This window comes from Saccopteryx bilineata, chromosome 4, assembly GCF_036850765.1.
Source record: "Saccopteryx bilineata isolate mSacBil1 chromosome 4, mSacBil1_pri_phased_curated, whole genome shotgun sequence".
Classification (NCBI taxonomy): Eukaryota; Metazoa; Chordata; class Mammalia; order Chiroptera; family Emballonuridae; genus Saccopteryx; species Saccopteryx bilineata.
Genome location: NC_089493.1, coordinates 36695407 through 36717619, shown reverse-complemented (window position 1 = coordinate 36717619; position 22213 = coordinate 36695407). Strand labels below are relative to the sequence as shown.

General features: G+C 41.9%; 1 protein-coding gene across 8 annotated transcripts in view; it reads left to right on the top strand.

The window, feature by feature from the left end:
* Positions 1–22213, top strand: part of SYNE2 (spectrin repeat containing nuclear envelope protein 2) — a 351348-nt gene that overhangs the window by 292970 nt on the left and 36165 nt on the right. For all 8 annotated transcript variants that reach the window (XM_066272842.1, XM_066272840.1, XM_066272839.1 and 5 more), the window contains 13 exons: positions 1111–1281; positions 1769–1899; positions 2876–3080; positions 4203–4382; positions 5083–5208; positions 6670–6824; positions 6928–7072; positions 8401–8495; positions 9739–9973; positions 12122–12322; positions 15062–15187; positions 19454–19609; positions 21930–22088. In XM_066272842.1, coding sequence (XP_066128939.1) covers positions 1111–1281; positions 1769–1899; positions 2876–3080; positions 4203–4382; positions 5083–5208; positions 6670–6824; positions 6928–7072; positions 8401–8495; positions 9739–9973; positions 12122–12322; positions 15062–15187; positions 19454–19609; positions 21930–22088 — 2085 coding nt within the window. The remainder of the gene's footprint in view (positions 1–1110; positions 1282–1768; positions 1900–2875; positions 3081–4202; positions 4383–5082; positions 5209–6669; positions 6825–6927; positions 7073–8400; positions 8496–9738; positions 9974–12121; positions 12323–15061; positions 15188–19453; positions 19610–21929; positions 22089–22213) is intronic.

The window sequence follows — 22213 nt, the reverse complement described above, 5'->3', positions numbered from 1 at the left end:
GACAGGCGTCTCTAGACACTGCGATCTTGATGTTTCCCCACCAACGGAGGGAGAAAAGTATAAATACCAATCAGTTGTAGGTGTGTCCCTCTTTTCCAGAGAGTCCTGATTGTGGATTATTTGTCATCTGCTAAAGTCTACTGTTGACCGTTTGTCCCAAGAGGGCGTTAGGAATAACCCTGTGAGTGAAATCCGTAGGTGACCCCCAGCCTCTTGCCTCCCCCAGAACTCAGGCAGGAAGATAGGAGCTGAGCTTAACATATCTTGTGTGTGATTGTTATGTGTTTTGTGAGGCACTGGGCTCACTGCATCTTTTCATGTGCTTATTGGCTGTATTCCTTAGAAAGACTCAATCCTTTGCCCATTTTTTAGTTTGGTCATTTATCTTTTTATTACTGAGCTATAAGTGTTCTTGATGCAATATATATATATATATATGTATTTATATATTCAATATTTTCAGTGGTATCTGAAATCATTCAAATGCTACAACCTCCATCACTTAAGATTATGAGCACATATTAACAATAAAAATATGCTCACCTTTGCATTTCCTCCGAATCAGCGCTGGCCTGCCATTCTGGCCACGCATGTTCCTCTCCAATGTTTGCTCGCTCTCTCATAGTGCTCAGACGTAAGTACCAGCTAACACAGGTAGCATTTTACCCGGATGGTGCTTTACAGCTTTCAGAGCCTTTCCACATACATTGTTTTGTTATTTTTTATTACCTCTGTTTTGTGGATGAGAACACAGACTCAAGGGTTAAGTAACATATCCAAGGAAATAGCTAGTAGGCTGCCGCAGAAAGGCACACTCGCAGATTCTGAATCCTCACCCAGTGTTCTTTCCTTGGGCTGCCGCTCCGAGCTGACCTCCCTCCATGCTAGTCTGGCAGGTCTCAGGGCTCTTTTCCATTCATCTGTTCTAAAACTGAGCCATCTCTGATAGTTTTTGTTATTGCTTCCCACCTTCGGTTAAGGTCCTGGAGCTCCTCCACTGCCTTCAAATTGAAATGCCTAAATGGCAGATAGAGTCCTTGGAAAGAAAAGATACTGATGAGAGAGCCTCTTTTCAGTGATTTCCTAAAGGCGCTTCCACTTTCCGTATAGGTCAGTGAGCTCAAGACCTCCGTGCAGTCCGTCTTACAGGAGTGGAAGATGTACGATAAACTCTATGATGACGTGAGTATGATGACAGTTCGATTCCGGTACTGCGTGGAGCACAGCAAGCCCGTGGTTCTGTCACTGGAGGCCCTGAGGTGCCAGGTGCAGAGCCTTCAGGTAGGTTAACCAGATCTTGGCACTGCGCTTTACTGGCTGATAATCTCCAGGGGAAGCAGGCACAGTGATGGACACAATTGCGTTTGTGCTCTTGAGAGAGAAGCACAGCACGGTGTTTTAAATAGTAGCATCAAAAATAGAACTTGAAATACCAAAATGCATCACCTGAGCTAAATGAGCAAAGCTTTGTAAAAATTTACATTGAATTTTTCTTCATTTTTATTATTCATATTATCAATACATTTACAATGTAAATAAAAGTTTTCGTGGGTTTTTTTTCTCTTAAGCACACTTTTTAAAGTTTTTGTCTCAAATGAAGGAATGCCTTCTCAGTTGCTGTCTTCTTCACATTGCTAATAATTACCTCAGTCCTGTCCAGGTTGGAGCGTTGTTCTTCTTGTGGTACACAGCAGGTGTTGAAAGCCTGCGGCCCTTCTAGGAACGAGCTGGGCCCTCTGACTCTAACACCCCCGCTCTGCTCCCCCAGTCTCTTCAGGACGAAGCTGAGAGCCGTGAAGGCAATTGGCAGAGACTCCAGGGGGTTATCGGGAAACTCAAAGACCACTGCCCCTCAGTTGCTGAAATAATCGAAGAGAAATGCCAACATACTCACACAAGGTACACCTTAGGATACAACTTGAGCAATACAGCAGATATCTTAATAGCATGTGGTAAACGATGTGTCATGGGCCTTGGAAGTTCTAGTCACCTTAATCATATGAGATGACTGGTTTCATACTGTTCTGGTCTGTACTGGTTGAAGGATTGACTCCTATGAAGGCTCTCACCTGCCCTGTTCAAGCATTTGGTATAATCAGTCTCGAAATACTGCAGTGACAGCCACAGAGAAGCCATTTTCAGAAAGTTACTATATGCAGACTAAATCCCCCGTGTCATCCTCAGGGACTCCAGAATCCCAGGCAGAAACAGACTAAGGGGGGGATCTTCTGCTCCACTGGAAACGTTCTAAAACGGAAGAAAGGGAGTTAGAATACCTTCAAGGAAGTGACTTGTGGACTTGGAAGGGATTTCGATGAAGCGCGTATGGTAGAAAGCTTAAGGAGTGTGGCCCTCGCTAATTGCAAGGCTTTCATTTTATAGAGTGGGCTATGCAGGCTGGCCTCCCGCTGGCTGGGTGATGGGGAAGAAAAGGCAAGATTCTGAAGACTGTGTGTGGAATGAAAAATTTCCTTCATTTCCACTTTTATGTTAAGGATGTGTATGGCTTCTGTAATTGGGGAATAAATTTCACAGGAACACAATTTAAATTGGCCTATTTAAAGACACTCCCACCCACCCCACCCCCATAAAATAGGAGCTCCTCCTAAGTGGAGTTTCATCGGGCGTACAGTGTAGTACGTTCTCCACATTTGCCTAAGAGACTGTCATACCACAATAGATACTTCTTGCCAATCACAAATTTTGTCATTTTTGTTGAGAATGACAAAGTCAGTTAAATATTCACATTTGGACTTCTGTGTATATATTAATGGTGCAATTAATTTAAAAAGCCATTACCGGTCGAGTGTGCGCATTGAGCTTTTGCAGCAAGGGGAAGGGTGGGGTTAAGGACCTGTTCCCATTGCCCTGACAGGTGGACCCAGGTAAACCAAGACATTGCGGAGCAGTTGCCGAAGGCCCAGAGCCAGCTGCAGCTCTGGAGGGCCTGCACCAGTGCTCACACGGAGGCTGCGACCAGGCTGCAGCAGCAGGAAGCCAAGTACGACCAATTTGCCAACATCAACATGTCCGGAAACAACCTGGCCGAGATCCTGACACCGGCCCTGCGGGACATCAAGGTGGGTGCAGAGCCCTTTGGGGAGACCAACGGCTGAGACCCAGGGACCCAGGACAGAGGAGTGGGTCCTAGCAGGTGCATGGGCAGGCTGGGGATCACGCCGGCGAGACTGGGATGTGTGAGGTTGGGAGGGCCAGGTGGAGAGGCGCAGAGGCCGGGTCCCGGCAGCATCTAGCTGGGTCAGGGCTGCCTGACACCACCGCATTCCAAATCTTCCCTTTCCTTCTAGCAGATCAATCTTGAAAGCATAAGTCTCATGCATAATCTCAAATAAAAGCAAAAGTATCTCAACTGAGTGTGAGTCTAACAATAAGAGATATTGAATCTCTTGCTTTAAAAATAATCATTAGAAAAAGATAATGATGGACTCATCTCTACGTTAATATGGCTTTTCTGAGGTTATAGCGATAGACTGTATTTAAGAGCTGTATGATTTCTCTGTGGTTTTATCCTATTATGTTAACGGCCTAGAAAGTAACTACTTTGAAGTTTTAAACTGGATGACCAGCAGCCTTTTGCCCTTTGTATTTTCTGATACTATAGGGCAAATCAAAAAGTATTAACCAATTTAATGAGAAAGACAAGAATCCAACAGATGTGATTGGTATTTCTGATTAAATTGTACCTGATCTATTATTGTAAAAAGAAAATTAGAAGACAAATTTACATACACAGTATTTCCATAGTAGCCATAAAGCCAGCTTGGTTAATGAGATTCTACAGTCTGCAAATAAATTTATTTATGTCACAAACTTTCAGACGGTACAGGATTGCGTTGATCATTAAAATGGCATTAAAACAGATGTCTGACGTGTTCAGTGATTAAAAATATAAAACACAGGCCTCACCCAGGTCGTCTCCAGTTTCTAAAAACCAGAAGCCCCAACTCTATTGGTCAGTGATCAGTTTTATCTCTGTACTGACAGATTTCAGAACAGCCCCAGTGATGTGCATCATGGAAAGAACACTTAGCTTTTTCAGCTCTTTAAGATGCACAGTAACAAAATGCCATGCTCACAATTTGGGGGCAGAAATCCTCCTAGATGTTGATGGAGCCATAGGGGGTGGGAATTCTTGTGTGAAAGGAGGAGGAAATATTTTGTGATCACTTTTTCTTCTCCAGGAGCTGCAGCATGATGTGCAGAAGACAAAAGAAGCTTTTCTCCAAAATTCCACTCTCCTGGATCAACTCCCACAGTCCACAGAGTCTGACACCCACGTGCTCCACTCTGGTCAACAGCACTGCCTCCAGAGGGCTTCCTACTTGGAAAAGATGCTGCTTGGGAAAGCGAATGAATTTGAGGTTCATCTTATTTTTTCATTTCAGTTGTAGGGTTGGACATTTGCCAGTGACCCTTAACTCCTTCTATTGTATGAAGTGCCATAATCAGTGCTTTGTGGACTGCTCCTTAGGGCGACTGTAGAATAGAGCTGCCCCGAAAATATATGCCATTTGACATGATTCTTCAATTATGTGATTTTTTTCCATCACAAGGGCAATGGGCCCATCTTAAGCAACCCGTTTCTTCTAAATCAAACTTGTTAGTTTAAGAAGTTCATAGATTTCATACACTGTTCGTATATCAACAGTGACTTGGATCTCCAAGTGGAGTGATTGAGTCACAGGCCGTTGGCTATATTCTGCATTCATTTTTTGAAAAGCCTTTTTGTGCATGCTGTCAAAGAGCTGCATAAAAAACTAGGGAACTCCAATATCACATCTCAATAGCAGCAAAAAAATATTTAGTAGGACTGAGGCAGCAGAGTATGTACTGTCTCTCCTCCGCAGGGCCCCCTCAAGCAGGTGAGCCATTCGTCCTTGAAGGCTCAATGCTTTGCCAAAGGCACCAAGGGAAAATCAGGAGTCTTCTGAATATTCAAAGAAATAATGTGCTGTTGGGGGTTGACAACAAGGGGAACTTTCACCAGCTCCCAAGGCTGTGCTTAATTCTGTTGTATACACACATGGAAATTATTTCTAATGAAAATTTCTCTTGTTCTAGTTTGTTCTATCGCAGTTTAAAGATTTCGAGGACCAGTTGGAATCTTTGAAAGGTCTTATTACGCAGGAAGAAGAAAATTTGGATAAACTCTACCAGCAAGAAAAAGAAAATCCTGACTCATTCCTGGTATTGACAATATTTGTCATTTCTAAGTGCTTAGACTGGCCGTAGAATAAAAAATAAACGAATTACTGTTACATTAGAGAATCTGTATGTATCATAACTCTTAAGCATAGTCATGTATATTTCAAGCACTCTTGCCCTACTTTTCCCGAAGCTCTAGAAAAGTATGACAAGATGGGAATCTATTTAAGTAAAATGCCATGGTAATTTTAGTAGATTTTTTCATTTTTGATGCCTTTACTACTTAGCTTTAGTCAACTAGAATAATCTAGGAATTGGCTGTTGTGGTTAATTAAATTTTTCTGGTTAGTTGAAGATCGGAAGTGAAATAGCCTATTAAATTAATTGTATATTTTGTCATTTGTTAGCTTAGTACATTTAGTATAATCAACAAAAATGAATGGAGAGTTAAAGAATACTGGATCCTGCATATGCCTAAGTACCAATGCTTGTAACGGCGATCAGGGAACCTCGATCAGGAGCCAGGAATCTGTGGCACGTACTTGTCCCCTTCCATTCACATGTTGTTCACTGGAATTTCTGTGCTGCAAGTGCAGAGGTGCAGAGTTGCAACAGAGATCCTATTTATGACCCAGCCATTTACAGGCAAAGTTGACCGACCCTGACCTAGACTATTACAGCAGAGTTCTGTAGTGACAACGTGGATGTTGTGAAGGATGTTTGCTGGACATATTGTTGACCTAGAGGCTCTGCCTGGAACATCATTTTAAAAATAAAAAATTGTAATGAGTTTGCATCCTTATATGATTTTACATTCTACCAAACTACAGATGTTGAAGTACCATGCTTTACTAGGATTATTTTAAGGATTAAATTTTCATTTGGTTTTTAGGTAAACTACACGATCTATTAAAGGTCAAGTTGTTGGCAAACCAAATGGGATTTGAAGGTCCAAAATGAGTCTTTAAAAAAAGAGAGAGAGGAGGGAGAGGGGGAGGGGGAGGGGTACAGAGAGAACTGGATGGAGGGTGGCAGAGGATGATCTCTTTTCGGGTGATGGGTATGCAACAGAACTAAATGACAAGATAACCTGGAAATGTTTTCTTTGAATGTATGTACCCTGATTTATTGATGTCACCCCATTAAAATAAAAATTTATTTAAAAAAAAAAAAAAGAGAGAGAGAGAGAGAAAACATGTTCTCATCTTCCTCAAAGACAAAATCCGAGATCCCTTTCTATTTCCTGGGCATGTTCTCATCTTCCTCAAAGACAAAATCCGAGATCCCTTTCTATTTCCTGGGCTGTTCAGCTTCTGGCCATATGTGAGCTTGCTGAGAGACCTGGGTTCAGGTCCAGTTCTAACACTAGCGCTTTGACCGTCAGCGAGTCGCTCGTGTATGTAGGCCGCCGTTTCCCCTCATCTTTGAGGTAGGGATGGTCCCTTTCATCATGTAGAAATCTTACTGGTATCTAACAATCTGGATTTTTTTTTTTTTACATAGGATCATGTGCTGGCACTGACAGCCCTCTCCCCAGCTGTTGAACACCTGAATGAAGTAAGCCTCAGGCTCCCACTTAGTGACATAGCCATGAAGACTTTGCAGAATATGAACCGGCAATGGATTCGGGCCACGGCAACGGCGCTGGAACACTGCAGGTCAGCCCATCTCTCCTGTTCTGTTTTGATTAAAGTAAAATTAACAGCTTGAGCTCAGTAATTTCATTGTTATATGGCTCTATTTGTCCTTAAATCTCTGTAGTGAGCTTCAGGGCATCGGATTAAATGAAAAGTTTCTTAGTTGCTGTGAAAAGTGGGTCCGGCTTCTGGAGAAGATAGGAGAGATGCTCAAGGTGAATGTTGCCGACGGCCTCCCAGCTCTCCTGGAACAGCAGAAAACATACGAGGTAAACCCGTGTCCTCCGCCCCATGTCCCCTCTGCCATCGTGTCCCCTCACCCAGGGGCAGGAGTCGGGGAAAGATAGGGTTAAATAAAATACGGAGACTACCAATCAATGAAAGTCTTTTTTTTTTTTTTTTTTTTTTTGTATTTTTCTGAAGCTGGAAACGGGGAGAGACAGTCAGACAGACTCCCGCATGCGCCCGACTGGGATCCACCCGGCACGCCCACCAGGGGGCGATGCTCTGCCCCTCCGGGGCGTCGCTCTGCCGAGACCAGAGCCACTCTAGCGCCTGGGGCAGAGGCCAAGGAGCCATCCCCAGCGCCCAGGCCATCTTTGCTCCAATGGAGCCTTGGCTGCGGGAGGGGAAGAGAGAGACAGAGAGGAAGGGGGGGGGGGGGGGTGGAGAAGCAAATGGGCGCTTCTCCTATGTGCCCTGGCTGGGAATCGAACCCGGGTCCCCCGCACGCCAGGCCGAGGCTCTACCGCTGAGCCAACCAGGCAGGGCAATGAAAGTCTTAAGCAAATTCTGTTGTCAGTTGGTCCTGTGTAACTTTCTTACATTTCATAATTTCGTTGTATTACTCAATTAATTCATTTCAGTTTTGTTGTATTACTTTATTAATGACAAACTCCCTTATTTTTTCTACGTAGAATCTCCTAGCACAACTTTGCTTCCACAGAATGCAAATTGTATAGGACTATACCAAGAGCATGTGAAAATACTTCAGCTGATCTTTGCATTTTCACTGTATAGTTCTCTGAAATGTGGAAGAACCTGGTATAATTATAATCGCATCATTAAATCACAGAGGAGTTTCCCCACACTGTGCTGATGCATATTTAGAAATACTGTTGGTGGTTTTAGGCAGGTCCCACCTTTTCAAGTCGGCATAATTAGTTTACTGCAACTTTTTAATGTGACTGATTTTAAGTCTGCCTTGTCACACTGTCATCCAATGGAAATGAAATCCACCCAGCCAAAAAGCTTGAATAAAGTACCAAACCTCTTTATACCTTAACTTCCTGCTCTTCAAATGGATGTTATAGTAGTTAAGTCCAACGTTTGAGGAATAAATGAGGCAATGTATGTTTTACATGGTGCCTAGCAAATAGCAAATGCCGGTAAACATATCATAGTTATTGTTGCATCTTTTTCCTTCTAAGACTTCATTTATAGGTGCTATTGATGTGATAATTGAGCATATTTTGCAGATAGGCTCAGATAATTTGAAAATTGATTATCTCAGGTGTCCTCTGTAAGCTTAGGTTTTAAGATCCAGACATAAAATGAATTCTACAAGCTGATGTTTTATATTTTCATTCATCTGCAGATGTTAGATGCTGAAGTTTCTATAAACCAGACAATTGCTGATTGCTATGTTACCCAATCCTTACAACTGTTGGACACAATAGAGATAGAGAAGAGGTAAGCTGTCTGGGGCGTGTGTGTGCATGTGTATGTGTATGTGTGAGAGAGAGAGAAAGAGGGGGGTAATGCAGTTGGGGCAGGCCTTCCACCATGCAGTCTTGACCACATCAGTGCCTTGTGGCCATGTCAGTTGTTAGACCACCCAGGGGTCAGTCTTCTGACTGTTGGGTGGGGCTTGCTGTGTAGTCATAAAAAGCCGTAATAGCAATGGTGGCACTCTCCCACATGGTAGGTGAGTGTGGTTAGCAGACCTGACCCTGTTGCCGAGTACAGTTAACTAATTTTTACCCCAGAGGCTTCCCCTGTAGAATGCTTTTTTCTCTACCTTCAGCCTCATGATGTTTTGCTGTTTAAAAATAAATAAATCTGAAAGTGCTGTTGTTCTCAGTCGTGAAAGAAGAGGGTTTCCCCTTTGCTGTGGACATGGGGTTGGGGTCACTGGGCAGTGCCCACCAGGCTGAGCAGAACCTCTTAGTCTATTCTGGTTGACAATAACTAAATCTGCTTGCACAACAGGTGCACATGGCAGACAGAGCCCAGAAGTGCTCTGGCCTGTTGAATACTCCTCCAGAGTTCCCAGTGGGGATTGTTTTCCTCCCCTCACCACCCACAGACCTCTGCATCTTTCAGCATAACAGAAATAGAAAGCCCATTTCTTCCTTGCTCCTAAGTAATAAGTGCAAGCCAGTTCCAGGGGGGTCAGCTAGTTTCATTTTGATCAATACAGTAAAGCATGACTTTTCCTACAATAAATAAAAGGCCTGACTTTTCTCATGAAAGATGTCACTTATCTAGAAAAGAACTATATGAGTAGTTGCAGAAAGCATGTTTTTTATTGCTAAACTGACATAAAGTGTAACCCCCAAGTAATAGACAGCATTACCAGGTACCCACCTGTCTATTTCTCTCTCCCACCAATCCATTTCGAGTTTTCATACAGCATTTGGCATAATGGATATTTAAACACCTTCCATTTCTTTCAAGCGAATGGCTGTTGTGCACGCTTACAAAGTGTCCAGGTCATGTGCAAATATCTTCTGCTAAAACATTTTTTGCCGGCCACGTGCTGCCCCTGCTCTAACTCCGAGTTGTCCATCATAGTTACCTTGCATGGTGCTAAGATTTTTAAGAAGTTTGTTTTGTGCATATCAGTAGCAAATCTGAGTTTCTATGATGCTGTGTTAGTTATTTTTTTCTACATATTCATGTCTGGATTCTCTCACCATCTGTTTTTCCCAAGACCGGAGTTTGTTTCAAAGCTGACGAAGCTGAGGGCCCAGTGGCAGAGCGCCGCCCAGCGCGTTCGGCAGAGGAAGAGTGTGGTCGGGGGGCTGGTGCGGCAGTGGCAGTATTTCACCAGCTCCGAGGAGGACTTGCTCCGCTTCCTCACCGACACCAGCCACCTGCTGTCCGCAGTCAAGAGCCAGGACTGCTACAGTCTGTCCCAAACCAGACGTCTGATCCACAAGCTGAAGGTAGTACGTGCACAGCAGCAGTGTGTGAACCACGGGTTGACTGTCATTATGTGGGAGAGGCTCGTTCACATCACATTTTAAGTGTTCTATGATGTCATAGTTCAGGTGTGCTCTCTGCAACGGGTCCCTTAGCCTTGCCGGGTCAGAAACCCAATCTGATCCGTCCATCCAGAAGTAAGGAGGCTCTCTTGGGCTGTGGGGGTAGGGATGGAGCAGAGATGGGTATGTCACGCAGGGGAACTTTGGAGTGATAGAATCATACCACCCAAACTTTTAAGGTATTTATTAGTTCAGAAATCGGCTATCAGCATGGTAGTCTACAGTGGGGCTCTTATTTACGCGTGAAGGGCAAATTCATTTAGGCAACAAAGTTTTCAATCAGAAAGTTGCTTGGTGAGCAGAAGATTAGAGTAATTCGTTGGCAGTTCCCAGGGCATGTTCCACTGAGCTGTAGAACCACTCTCTAGAGGTAGAACTAAACGGAACACCAGCCTTCTGAAATCCCATGCTTCCCTCATTCATTCAGTCAGCCGTCCGACACTGAGTACCTGCTGTCAGTCAGCCGTCCCGACACTGAGTACCTGCTGTCGGTCAGCGTGCGACACTGAGTACCTGCTGTCGGTCAGCGTGCGACACTGAGTACCTGCTGTCGGTCAGCGTCCGACACTGAGTACCTGCTGTCGGTCAGCGTGCGACACTGAGTACCTGCTGTCGGTCAGCGTTCGACACTGAGTACCTGCTGTCAGTCAGCGTCCGACACTGAGTACCTGCTCCGTGCCATCACTGTTCTGAGAGCCAGGAGAATGGAGTGCCCAAAGAGAGACTCCTGCTGTCATGACACAGTCTGGAAAGCTAATAAACAAGAAAAACCAGGCTGCAATAATGCATATTTACATAATTAAAACAAAGCCAGTATGGAGGGGCTGGATGGCTACTGTAGATTGAGTGATCTCTGAGAATGTGACATTTCAACTGGAACCTGAATGACGAGGAGCCGTCCACGCAGAGATCTGGGGAGTGAGCCGTTCAGACGGACAGGGTGGCTTTCCCAAGTCCCCCAAGTCGGGAACAAGCTTGTGAAAGCAGAGGAGCAGAAAGAAGGCTGTGTGACTGGAATATAGCCAGTGAGGCCTCAGTGATAAATGAATTTGAGAAGCAGGGAGGGAGGAAAGTTTTGTAGGCAAGGTGTGGTCTCTGGATCACAGTCTCCGTGTACTGGGAGACCGTTGAAAAGTTTCAGTTGGAAGAGGAGGCATTTGTATTTTTTAAAGATCCTCTGGCTGCTCTGGGGAGGATGGATTGTGGAGGAGCCAAAGGAGAAGCAGGAATCCCAATATATTTTCTATCTATTGCTGCATAACAATTATTATTGGTTATTATCTCTCACAATTCTGGGGGTTGGCGGGGCTCAGCTAGGTGATTCTTGCTTAGGGTGTCAGGCAGTTTCAGTCAAACGATGGCTCAGGCTGGACTCATCTGAAGACTCGCTCACACTCAAGTCTAGCACATAAGCTAGAAAGACTTGGACAGCTAGGAACTGGAGCAGCTGGGCTGCTTGGGCATCATTCCCTGTGGTCACTCCACATGGAAAGTTCTGGTAGCCAGACTTCTTACGTGGCAGCTCGTGGCTTCAAAGCTCATCTCTTCCAAGAAAAAGAGATCAAGGAGAAGCTCTGCCACCTTTTAGACCTAGCCTTGGAAGTCACATACGTCCTTCCCATTGTCTTATTAATCAAGGCCATTACGCATGCCCGCATGGGGTCAAGAGAAGGGGATAAAAAATAAAACAGAGGAGGGACAGAGGCAGTCACTTGATGGGCAGTGACAAGGTTCTGGAAGAGCACGTGGGGCAGGGAGTACTGCTGTGGCCTTTTGTGAAAAAGACAGTCTGCCAAAACCAGTTAGCTATTTCAGTAGTCTCACGTTGTTATGATGGATAAGACAAGGATGAGCACAGGGAAGATGTTTGCAGGCAGCATTTACAGGACTGGCTAATGGTTTAGGTGTGACAGGTAAGTAACAATCTAAATCAGGATGACTCTAAGGAATCTAAATCAAAATGATTAAGTCAAGGAAGACTGGAGGAGGCACAGGTCTTTTGATAAGTTTGAAATGGCTTAATTAAGTCACTTTTTTTTCATTTTTTAGAATAAAGAAATTCATTTTGAGAGATGGCAAACCACCTACACACTAACCTTGGAAGCTGGGGAAAAGTTACTGAACACAAACACAACTAACCTGGAAAGGAAAGAGGCTATTGACAAGAGAATCAGTCAACTTCAGGACAACTGGAAGGACACAAAGCTCCAAGTAGGAGAGATGATTAAACACTTCCAGAGCATTGTAGAGGTGAGCTCGCCATTCACTTTCCCATTCGTGATGCTCAAATGCAGTACGTGGAAGTTGTGTTTGCTCTGTGACAATGGGAATGATATGGGGATGATATTGTGAGTTTTCAAAAGGACCTTGAGTCCTCCTACGCTGTGAATCATGCCAGTTACTTAATGCAGAATAATAATAATAATAATAATAGTATCAAAAAGGTTCAATATTAAGTATACAAATACTTGAGGTTCTATTTTACACTTTTATGAAAGAGAAAACATATTAATTAATGTTCAGTGGAATTTCAATACACAAAGTTACTTTTCCAGATGGTCTGTCCTTGGGTATAATATATGAAAATAAACATAGTGATACTTCATCTTTCTGTTATCATCTGGAAAAACGCTTTTCCAAAGAAGTGAATTTCACAGATAATTATGACTATATCTTTGAGAACTGAATGGTTCTTTGAGTTGTTATTAGGAAAATCATTATTTTATTAGGCTAAAATACCAAGTTTTTCTCAAGGACTCTGAGCTGCTTTGAACATAGACTCTACACCATGTATGCTGTTGTTGAGGGCCTGTGTGGTTTTCATGGTTTCCTCTCTATATACTTAGTGCAAAGCTGTCTGTCTTTACTTTGTTTCTCTGAGCATACCTACTCCTTTTACTCCGCCATCCTCTCTATAATATTGCGTGTGCCCAAACCCGATAACTCAGCTTGTCAGAGATGTTTTTCTGAGTTAAAAATAAATATGTCCCTAGTTGGGGCCTGAGCATCTCTCCTGTGAACAGAGTTGCATTTTCTTTGGTATACAGATGGTGAAATTCATTAACTAGCAAACATTGGTTGAGCACCTGCTATGTTTGTAAAAGCATGATGGTAAGTGCAGATAATGGTTTGGTGAGGAAGATGAGGACTTATGGTGTTGTTTCTCTCTTAGCTTTCTTGGTTGTGTTCTAGAGAACTGATGTTAGTGGAAAACCTCCCCTTATGTGAGGTGTGACCATAGAATTGGGCCAACCAAAGTATGTTCAGATATCATTTGTACTGAGGGTTAAAGTAGTGTTTGATTTTGGCCCTGGCCGGGGAGCTCAATTGATTAGAGCATCATCCCAATACACCAAGGCTGTGGGTTCTACCCCTGGTCAGGGCACATACAAAAATCAACCATTGAGCCTGACCAGGCAGTGGCGCAGTGGATAGAGCCTCGTACTGGGACACGGAAGACCCAGGTTCGAAACCCCGAGGTCAGTGACTTACTTGAACACGGGCTCATCTGGTTTGAACACAACTCACCAGCTTGAACCCAAGGTCGCTGGGGTCACTCAGTCTGCTGTAGCCCCCTGGTCAAGGCACATATGAGAAAGCAATCAATGAACAACTAAGGTGCCACAACAAAGAATTGATGCTTCTCATCTCTTTCTTCCTGTCTGTCTGTCCCTATCTGTCCCACTTTCTGTCTGTCACACACACAAAAATTTTTTTAAAAAAATCAACCATGAATAAATGGAACAACAAATCAGTGTTTCTATAATATTTCTCTCTCCTTTCTCCCTCTCCCTTTCTCTCTAAAATCAATGAATTAAAAAAAAATAGTGTTTGATTTCATGTTTGTCTGTTTTTAGTAACCTCAGGAGTAGAAACTTACCCTAATGAATCAATTGTAACCACCCTGAACTTGTAAATGCAGGCAACAATTTGCTCAGTAATGTAAGGTTAAAAGAAAAAGAGATGGTGTGAAAGAATGTCACCGGCATCAGGGGGCGGGGATCCCCGCCTGAAGCCTCAGGTCACCTCCTGACCAAGCTGCTTCTATTAGTTTCCTCTGACCCTCCGTGTTCATACTGTAAATGTGACAATAATGGTACAGGGCTTGCCCTGTCTGTCCTCTCATGTTAATACAAGTACAATAAGACAGTGAAGTTGAAAGTGCTCAAAAAACCATTAAGTGCTTTAAGCAGATGGCGGCTGTCAGAGCAGTGGTGGGAGACAGAGAGCGAGAAGCTGGACTGTGAAAGGTCTGCCAGAGCCAGACTATTTCTAGAAAGGGAAAGAGAGATGACAGTAGAAAAGACAAGAAAAGTGGTTGAGTGCTTTGGGTTTTATGGTGCTATTGTAGCGCACACTGTAAATGCTAAGGATTAATTTTCATAGTGACCTTTTCAATGTGAACTTTTCCAAAATTAAAATAGAAATAAGCTTATATAGATCAGGGGTATGGGAAGGGAGAAAGGAATACCGCTGTCCCTTCCACAACACAGGTTTGAACTGCACGTAGGTCCGTTCATTTTTTCACTAAATTTAGAAGGCCCTTTGTATCCCTGGGTTTTGCATCGGTGGATTCAACCAGTCGCAGGTGAAAAACTATTTTCAATCTGTGGTTGGAAGTCTGTGGATACAGAGGGTCAACTTAAGTTATATGAGGATTTTCAACTCCACTGGATTGGTGCCCCTAACCACCATGCTCACTACCACCCTGCATTATTCAAGGGTCAACTGGATTTTGAAGCAAAGGCCAGCCAACCCGATGGTTGATATATGAGCTACATGTAAAAGCTGCAAAGAGATGTCGCACTAGGCTGGTGTCCCATCTGCTCTTTTAGACCACAGTTTGTTCAAGAAAGGAAGTGGGTGTCTGTGTGATTTACAAAACCACATTCAGCAGAGCAATTACATGGATTAAATGAGTTATTCTGGTTCTGTAATTCATTCTTAAATAGCAAAGTACTTATGAATTTTAACACTGTTTTCCAATAGACCTGGGACCAGTGTAAAAAGAAAATCAAGGAGATGAAAAGCAGGCTGCACGTTTTAAAGGCACAAAGTAAAGATCCTCTTCCTGAACCTCACGGGGACCTCCAAAGAGAAAAAGAGCTGATTAAGGTATTGAACGCAGAGGTAGTGTTCAAGATGATCACTTAGCTGTTTTCTGAGAAGTTGAAGTGTTTGTTTCTTTGCCTTTCAGTTTCTGGGTTGAAACCAGTTTTCACATTCAGTTGGAAAGCGTTTTTCCTATCTTTTCTCTAACAAAGCATGGTAGTCTCTATAGGAATTAGAATCCATGCTTTTTGAGATCCATGTGTGAAAATGACAGACCATTGCAGAAATTCACTTCTTTGGATCTCAGATCTCGGGTTTCTCCTCAGGTCTTTCTGTCTGGTTCCCTGTAATGTAAGATGTGGCCTCTTAGATGATACTGAAAGCTGTTCCCTTATCAAATGACCTTGTCTTTGGCATGAGAATTAAAGTTTAACTGAAGAATTCATTTTTTTAAAAGCCAATAGGTTGAGTTTTTTTGCTCAATTATAGCATTTTTATAATCACTTCCAAACTGTATTCTGCCTAATTAATATCACACTAGCAAAAATTTCTGCATATTTCAGGCCCTTGAAGATAGGACACACTTTCTGATAGGACTTACCCAGGTCAGGAACTTCTGCCTCTCTTCCTTAATTTGTAGGTTTGATATTTAAAAGACATCAGAAGCCTATTGGAATGTACTTTGTGTTTGTCTGTTTGCTTTTTCTTTCCTTCAGTGACTTCAGCAATCAAATTTAAACAATTAGAAAAAAATGGGTAGTCTCATAACGTCAAGCTGTGCTTGAAATTAGTGTCTTCCTCCCTACATCTTTTTTCTTCATTGTGAATATTTCTAACATGCAAAATATTTTAACCTAACAAATGATATGACACACTGCTATGAAACGACCACTGAGCTGGAAAAAAAAACCAACCCCAAACCATTACAAATACAGCTTTAATATCGCACCCTTGTGATTTCCAGTGTACTTACCCCCTGGAAGGGTCCCCAGCCCTGAGTTTGTTCTTTCATCATTCTCGTGCGCTTCTCCATCATTCTACTACAGGTCTGTAGTTCTCAATGAAATACAGGAGTGTTACTTTTGTTTTAAACTTTACGTGAACAGCACCATACTATCTAACACATACAATGCATTCGTTTCCCCTCATTATGATTTTGAGTGATTAGTGTTAATATCTATAACTCATTCATTCTCACTGTTGTGTTGTATGCATTATCTGAATATAGAACAATTTATTCCTTTTCCTGTCACTCGGTATTTTCAATTGTTTTTAAGACTTTTGATCATCTGATAGGAGTGAGATGGTATCTCTTTGTAGTTTAATTACTAGTAAGTTGAACTTTTTTCATGCTTATTGCCTCTTCAGATTTGCCCTTCTATGAATTGCCTATTTTTATCCTTCAGTCATTTTTCTGTTGGGCCATTTGTCTTTTTCCTATTGATTTGAAGCAGCCACTTACTTATTTTAGATAAATCTTTGTTAAGTAAGCATAGATGTTGCAAATGTCTTCTCCTATTCAAGAACTTCTGTTTCTACTTTTTCTTGCTGTCACCAGCTAAAAAAGGATTTTTTATTATTTTAATAAATTTATCGTTATCTTCATTTATGATTTGTTTTGTTTCTTTTAGGCTATCTCCATACTAAAGTAATAAAGATAGACTCCTACATTTTCTTCTGAACATTTCAAGTTTTGCTAATTTACATCTTTACTCATTGAAGAATTGATTTTTGCATACTTTTTGAGTTAAAGACCCAATTTTTTTTTTATTCATATGGATAATCAGTTGTACTGATGCCCGGTTATTGGTAGTTGAGTCCACAGACAAAAGTTTTAATATTGCCGTGCTATATTAGAGAGCCTAGTCAAAGCCTGAGCGGTGCATTCCTTTATGTAGCCAAAAAACTTTGTCTTGCATCATGTATTGTTTGAACAATTGGAATTCTATAAGTAGTTTTGCAATATAGACAGCTTATCTGGTTACATTAGGAAAGGACAACTGATGTGTTCTCTTTTGCAATTAGTTTGGTAGCAAATCTGGAATATTTTAATTTAAAGAGGGAAGCATGATTTTTGAAATGTTTGTACAAATGCTGAACATTAGCTATAATAAATTTCCACAGTAGATCTTGCTCTATGGATCGTTTGATTCCTTGCTTTTTATACTTAATATTTATGAACATTTTAGAGCTCTCTTTTCAATCATACATTTTGATATCTGGGGATTTACTGTATATCAGGCATTGTGGCAGGTCCTGGACATTGCATTTATGAGCAAGGTTGTCATGGCCCCAGCTAGTACGGAGCTGACAGTCTATACTGCTAGAGCAGTGGTTCTCAACCTTTCTAATGCCGTGACCCCGCAATACAGTTCTTTCTGTTGCGGTAACCCTAAACCAAAAAATAATTTTGGTGGCTACTTCATAACTGTAATTTTGCTACAGTTATGATTCGGAATGTAAATACCTGATATGCATTATGTATTTTCCAATGGCTTTAGGTGACCCCACTGGGGTCGCGACCCACAGGTTGAGAACTGCTGTGCTAGAGAGACCCGTGTTAACCAAAGAGTCCCACTATATGCATAGGCATGTGTGAGAATAACTGTAAGCATGAATAATGTTACAGGGAAAAGGACCAGGGACCATGAGAGCGACCATGAGAACATAAAACAGGAGTCCCACCTTCGTCCAATGACTCAGTGAAGCCTCCTCTGAGGAATTACCTTTGTGTCTGAGATCTGACAGTGTGTCAGTAGAAATTCACTAAACACAGTTATGGAAGCATCAGGGTGGAGGAGTAGGTACCACTTCCAGCCTAGTAACTAAAGAAATAAAAATTTAAACAATAACTAGGAAATTTTACACACATTAAACTTCCCCTAAAAATATATGAAACAGGACACCAAAAAGTATGTGGAGTCAGTTCTCTGAGGGCACATTTTGGCCCTATTTGTCAGGAGTCAGAAAACTATCCACATTCAAAAGCTTTGGATGCGTTACCTTTCCGTTGTAGGAGGAAACCAACCAGCTGTCCACACCAAACTGATTTAAACTTGGCTGTGCACGACTGAGACACGCCTCCCTCCTGTGTGGGCATCTGAGCCAGCACCTCTGAGCTCTGGGGCCTCTGGGCTTCCTGTAGTCACATCCGTGAGTGTGCACCTCCGCTCAGGAGTTGCCCCCTTTATATTCTGTGGCTCATTAAAAGTGATCCACTGCAGTGCTCTCATCCACTTGAATAGAATTGTGAGGCTAAAACTAGGCAACAAAAATATAAGATAGTGATTTCTGATCAAGATGTTCTTTCCTAATCTCCATGTAGCCTTTAAAAAGGATTCTCCAGACCACTTAATTAAACTTACATTCTTGTTGGCATGTTGTGACATCATACCATTTAGAACTCTGAAAATCAGTCAGAATTTTTATTGTTGCCACCCCTCAGCCTTATTTCTGAAGTAAATATACTGCTTACAAAAACTAGGGGATATTTCAAAAAAGAACAGGAAGCTATAAAATATCTCCTAATTTTTGTGAGCAGTATAATTAGTCGCCTCTTCCAGATGTGTATAGACAGGAGCGAATGGAGCCCTTAAAATGTGCCACAGTGGGAAGAACTGTAACTGTAAGCACAGTAAAAACCACTCTTGGGTGTTCTGGCTGTTTATTTTTATTCCCTGGTAGTGAAAGTAATTTTCTTAAGTCCTAGAATTGAAAAGTTTAAATTTGACAAATAATTCATTTTAAAAAATAAATGTTTCCTGGGCCAGAGTATTCTTCTGCTAACCAATCTCTGCTAATTTATTAAGAATTTATTCCTTCTCTAATTTTATTTAACTTTCTTTTCAAAAGTGAACCAAAATAATTCCCTTTGAACAGAACCTGTTGTTAGATGACTGTCACAATAGCAACAGTGCATTTCTTAGGTGTTTTTTAAAAAGGGAAATTATACTTCATACATTTCTGTAACATAATTTCAGAATTTAAAAAGTGTGTGATTGTTGCTGTCCTCTAAATAAAGGTAAAAACCTACCTGACTTAAAAGAAGAATGAATTATATAAACGTCGGAACTACCTGAGGAAATGAAAATAGAGGCAGAAAGAGTTTTCCTTTGAGCAAAAAGGTGGTGGAGAGCTGGCCAACCACAACTGCAGACGCTCGCCCTGGGCTGTTTCTCATTCAGGAGGTCCCGCCCCCTTCCGGGACTCCCCTCCCCCAGAGTCCAATCAAAGGATTAGCCTGCAGGTTTGGAAACAACAGCAGTTTGAGTTGAAGGTTTGTTGTTTTATTTCTTTTTTTCCTCTCCCTTTTCTTGTGTTTAAATGCAGGAACTAGAGAAGTCTTTGGCTAACTGGACTCAGAACTTGACAGAACTTCACACTATGAAAACCGACTTAACCCAGCACATTCTTGCGGAGGACGTGATGGTTCTGAAGGAGCAAATAGAGCATTTGCACAGACAATGGGAGGACCTCTGCTTGAGAGTAAGTCAGTTCACGCAGGGCACTACTCTTCTGGAGTTGACTGAAATGTCTCTGAAGGCCAGACAAAGTAGAAAGGAGCTTCATTTCATTGGAACGGAGGCCCTTTTCAGCTGGAGCCCAGCCGGCTGCTGTCCCTTTGGTCGGCAGCAACACGGTCCAGCAGATTTGACCCTTTGTTTCTCCAGCACTCAGTGTGTGGACTTGGCACATTTTTAATGAGCCTTTAAAAAAACATCATGTTAAGTGTGGAGGGGCACTGAAATTATGATCAGCTCTGTGGGCTGTGCTCTGTGCCTTGTGCAGATGACAAGCTCTAATCTGTACATTAGAATGAAGACTTAGTGAAGCGATCTTGTCCAGACTTAAAGCAGAATCTCTGAGGCATCTCTCTGAGCCAAGTTATACGTTGTGCCCCACACCGGCGGGGCGGGCAGGGCGGGCGGCCTTTTATGCAAGACCTCTGCATTCATATGCAATGTGGTGTTTATTTCAAGGAGCTGATTTTTTAAACTCTAAAAGAAATGATCTACTACACTAAAGTTTCTCACTGGCTCACTTCTACTGATTAAGAATTGGAGGAGGGGGAGGGGTACAAAGAAAACTGGATAGAGGGTGACGGAGGATGATCTCTCTTTGGGTGATGGGTATGCAACAGAACTAAATGACAAGATAACCTAGAAATGTTTTTTTTGAATATATGTACCCTGATTTATTGATGTCACCCCATTAAAATAAAAATTTATTTATAAAAAAAAAGAATTGGATTGTGGTCAGGGTATTCTACAGTATGTGTTTATGACAGGCTCAGGATGGAATTAAAGAGTTTCAAATAGATCTTGGTTTTAAGAACATGTAATTCTAAGAAAAATAAATCCCTGGATCTCATTTTTGTGAATTATGAGATGTATTTTTAAGAGTCGAAATTCAGACACTTTTGAGTGCTAAATTTTAATAAAGACATTTTTCTTTCATGTTTTTTAGTATTTAATATTCACAGTGGACCCTACTTTTAAACGTCCTTTTAGAATTTTCATTCAAATTTTACAGAAAAGAAAATACTTAGAAAATGTGAAAAGTATTCTGAAAGTTAAGAAGCACTGACTGGGGTCCAGATGTTTCTAATTGTTACCATTATGAAGCCTACCGAAATGACTCCGTGCAGGATGCTGGGATTTTTTTTTTTTTTTTAAGCTAAGATAAATAGGTGCCCTGAGGAACGGAAACACAAAGCTTGGTTTTGAGGGGATGGTTCTTTGTGCCTTTTTGACACATTGGGTCAGGCGGGTGGGTGTATAAACATGAGACACTTTTGCTTCACTGAACAGAGAGCAGCGGAGGCAGGAAAACCTCCGGGAGGGCAACCTGGGTTTCCCCCTCTGGGAAATGGGGAGCTAAGCCTTCACCTAAAGATTCTGGTTGCCTGTTTTAACTTAAGATTCAAAAGATTTTTAGTACATGAGAAGACTTTACGTTAGAAAAGGCCAATTTCATTCTTTATATTTATTGAAATAATAAATGTAAAGCCCATAAGGAGAAAGGCCCGTGGCTGATACCAGCTTAGGGGTCGCTGGGGCGTGATGGAGCAGCCGGTATTTCGGGCTGGCCTGCTGCTGCAGACCAGTATCGGTTCCCATTTCCCTGGTTTCTATCCAGAGCCGTTGTACGCAATGGAAGGTGAATTAAATGAGTGATGTGCGTTTTTTCAATCTTACTCTGCTTTGTTTTTGTTTTAAAGTACAAACAGTGAGTAGAGTATTAAAATGACTAATTTTCATGGTCTATTTGCATTACAAATGTTAAGACTTATAATTTGATCTATATTATAGTTTTTTAATTAAATAGGCAGGACATTGTCCTTAAGTAGGTATAAAGACTATATAATTTTTTTTTTAAGTGAAAGGATTTGGGTCATAAAGTTATAGATTAGCATGTAGCAAGCGTTCAATAAATGTATACTGAAAGAACAAAAATAAATGAAGTTTAGGTGATGATTAATGTATTCATCCGAACTTTTCTAATTTTCAATATAACCTGGTAATATTGGATAAAAGAGAATCCTTTTGATCAGTTACAGTTCAGGTACAATCTTTATGTTGTTGCTTTTTATGTTTATCAAAGACATAAAAAGATTCTATTGTTTTAAACCCTAGGAGTTTAAGAGGCAAAAGCATAATAATTTAAGTCTATAGGGCTACTGATTACAGTGAATGAAATTCACAGCCCTTCTGATGGAGAGGGAGGGGAGAGGAGGAGAGGGGAGGGGAGCAGACCGCTTTCCTTCCTGCCCATATTAAGCTGCCAAATGCATTTCCATTTCCAGGTGGCTATACGCAAGCAGGAGATTGAAGACAGACTCAATTCATGGGTTGTGTTCAATGAAAAGAATAAGGAGTTGTGTGCATGGCTGGTGCAGATGGAAAACAAAGTCCTACAGACAGCAGATATTAGTATCGAGGAAATGATTGAAAAGTTACAGAAGGTAAGCGAAGGCACCCAGGTGTGTGCAGTTTCTGCTTCCCCCGGGGTTCTCTACCCTCCTCGCTGCCGGGCTCAACATCGTGTGTGAGAGGTGTATTCCCAATAACATTTTAGAAATTTGAAGGA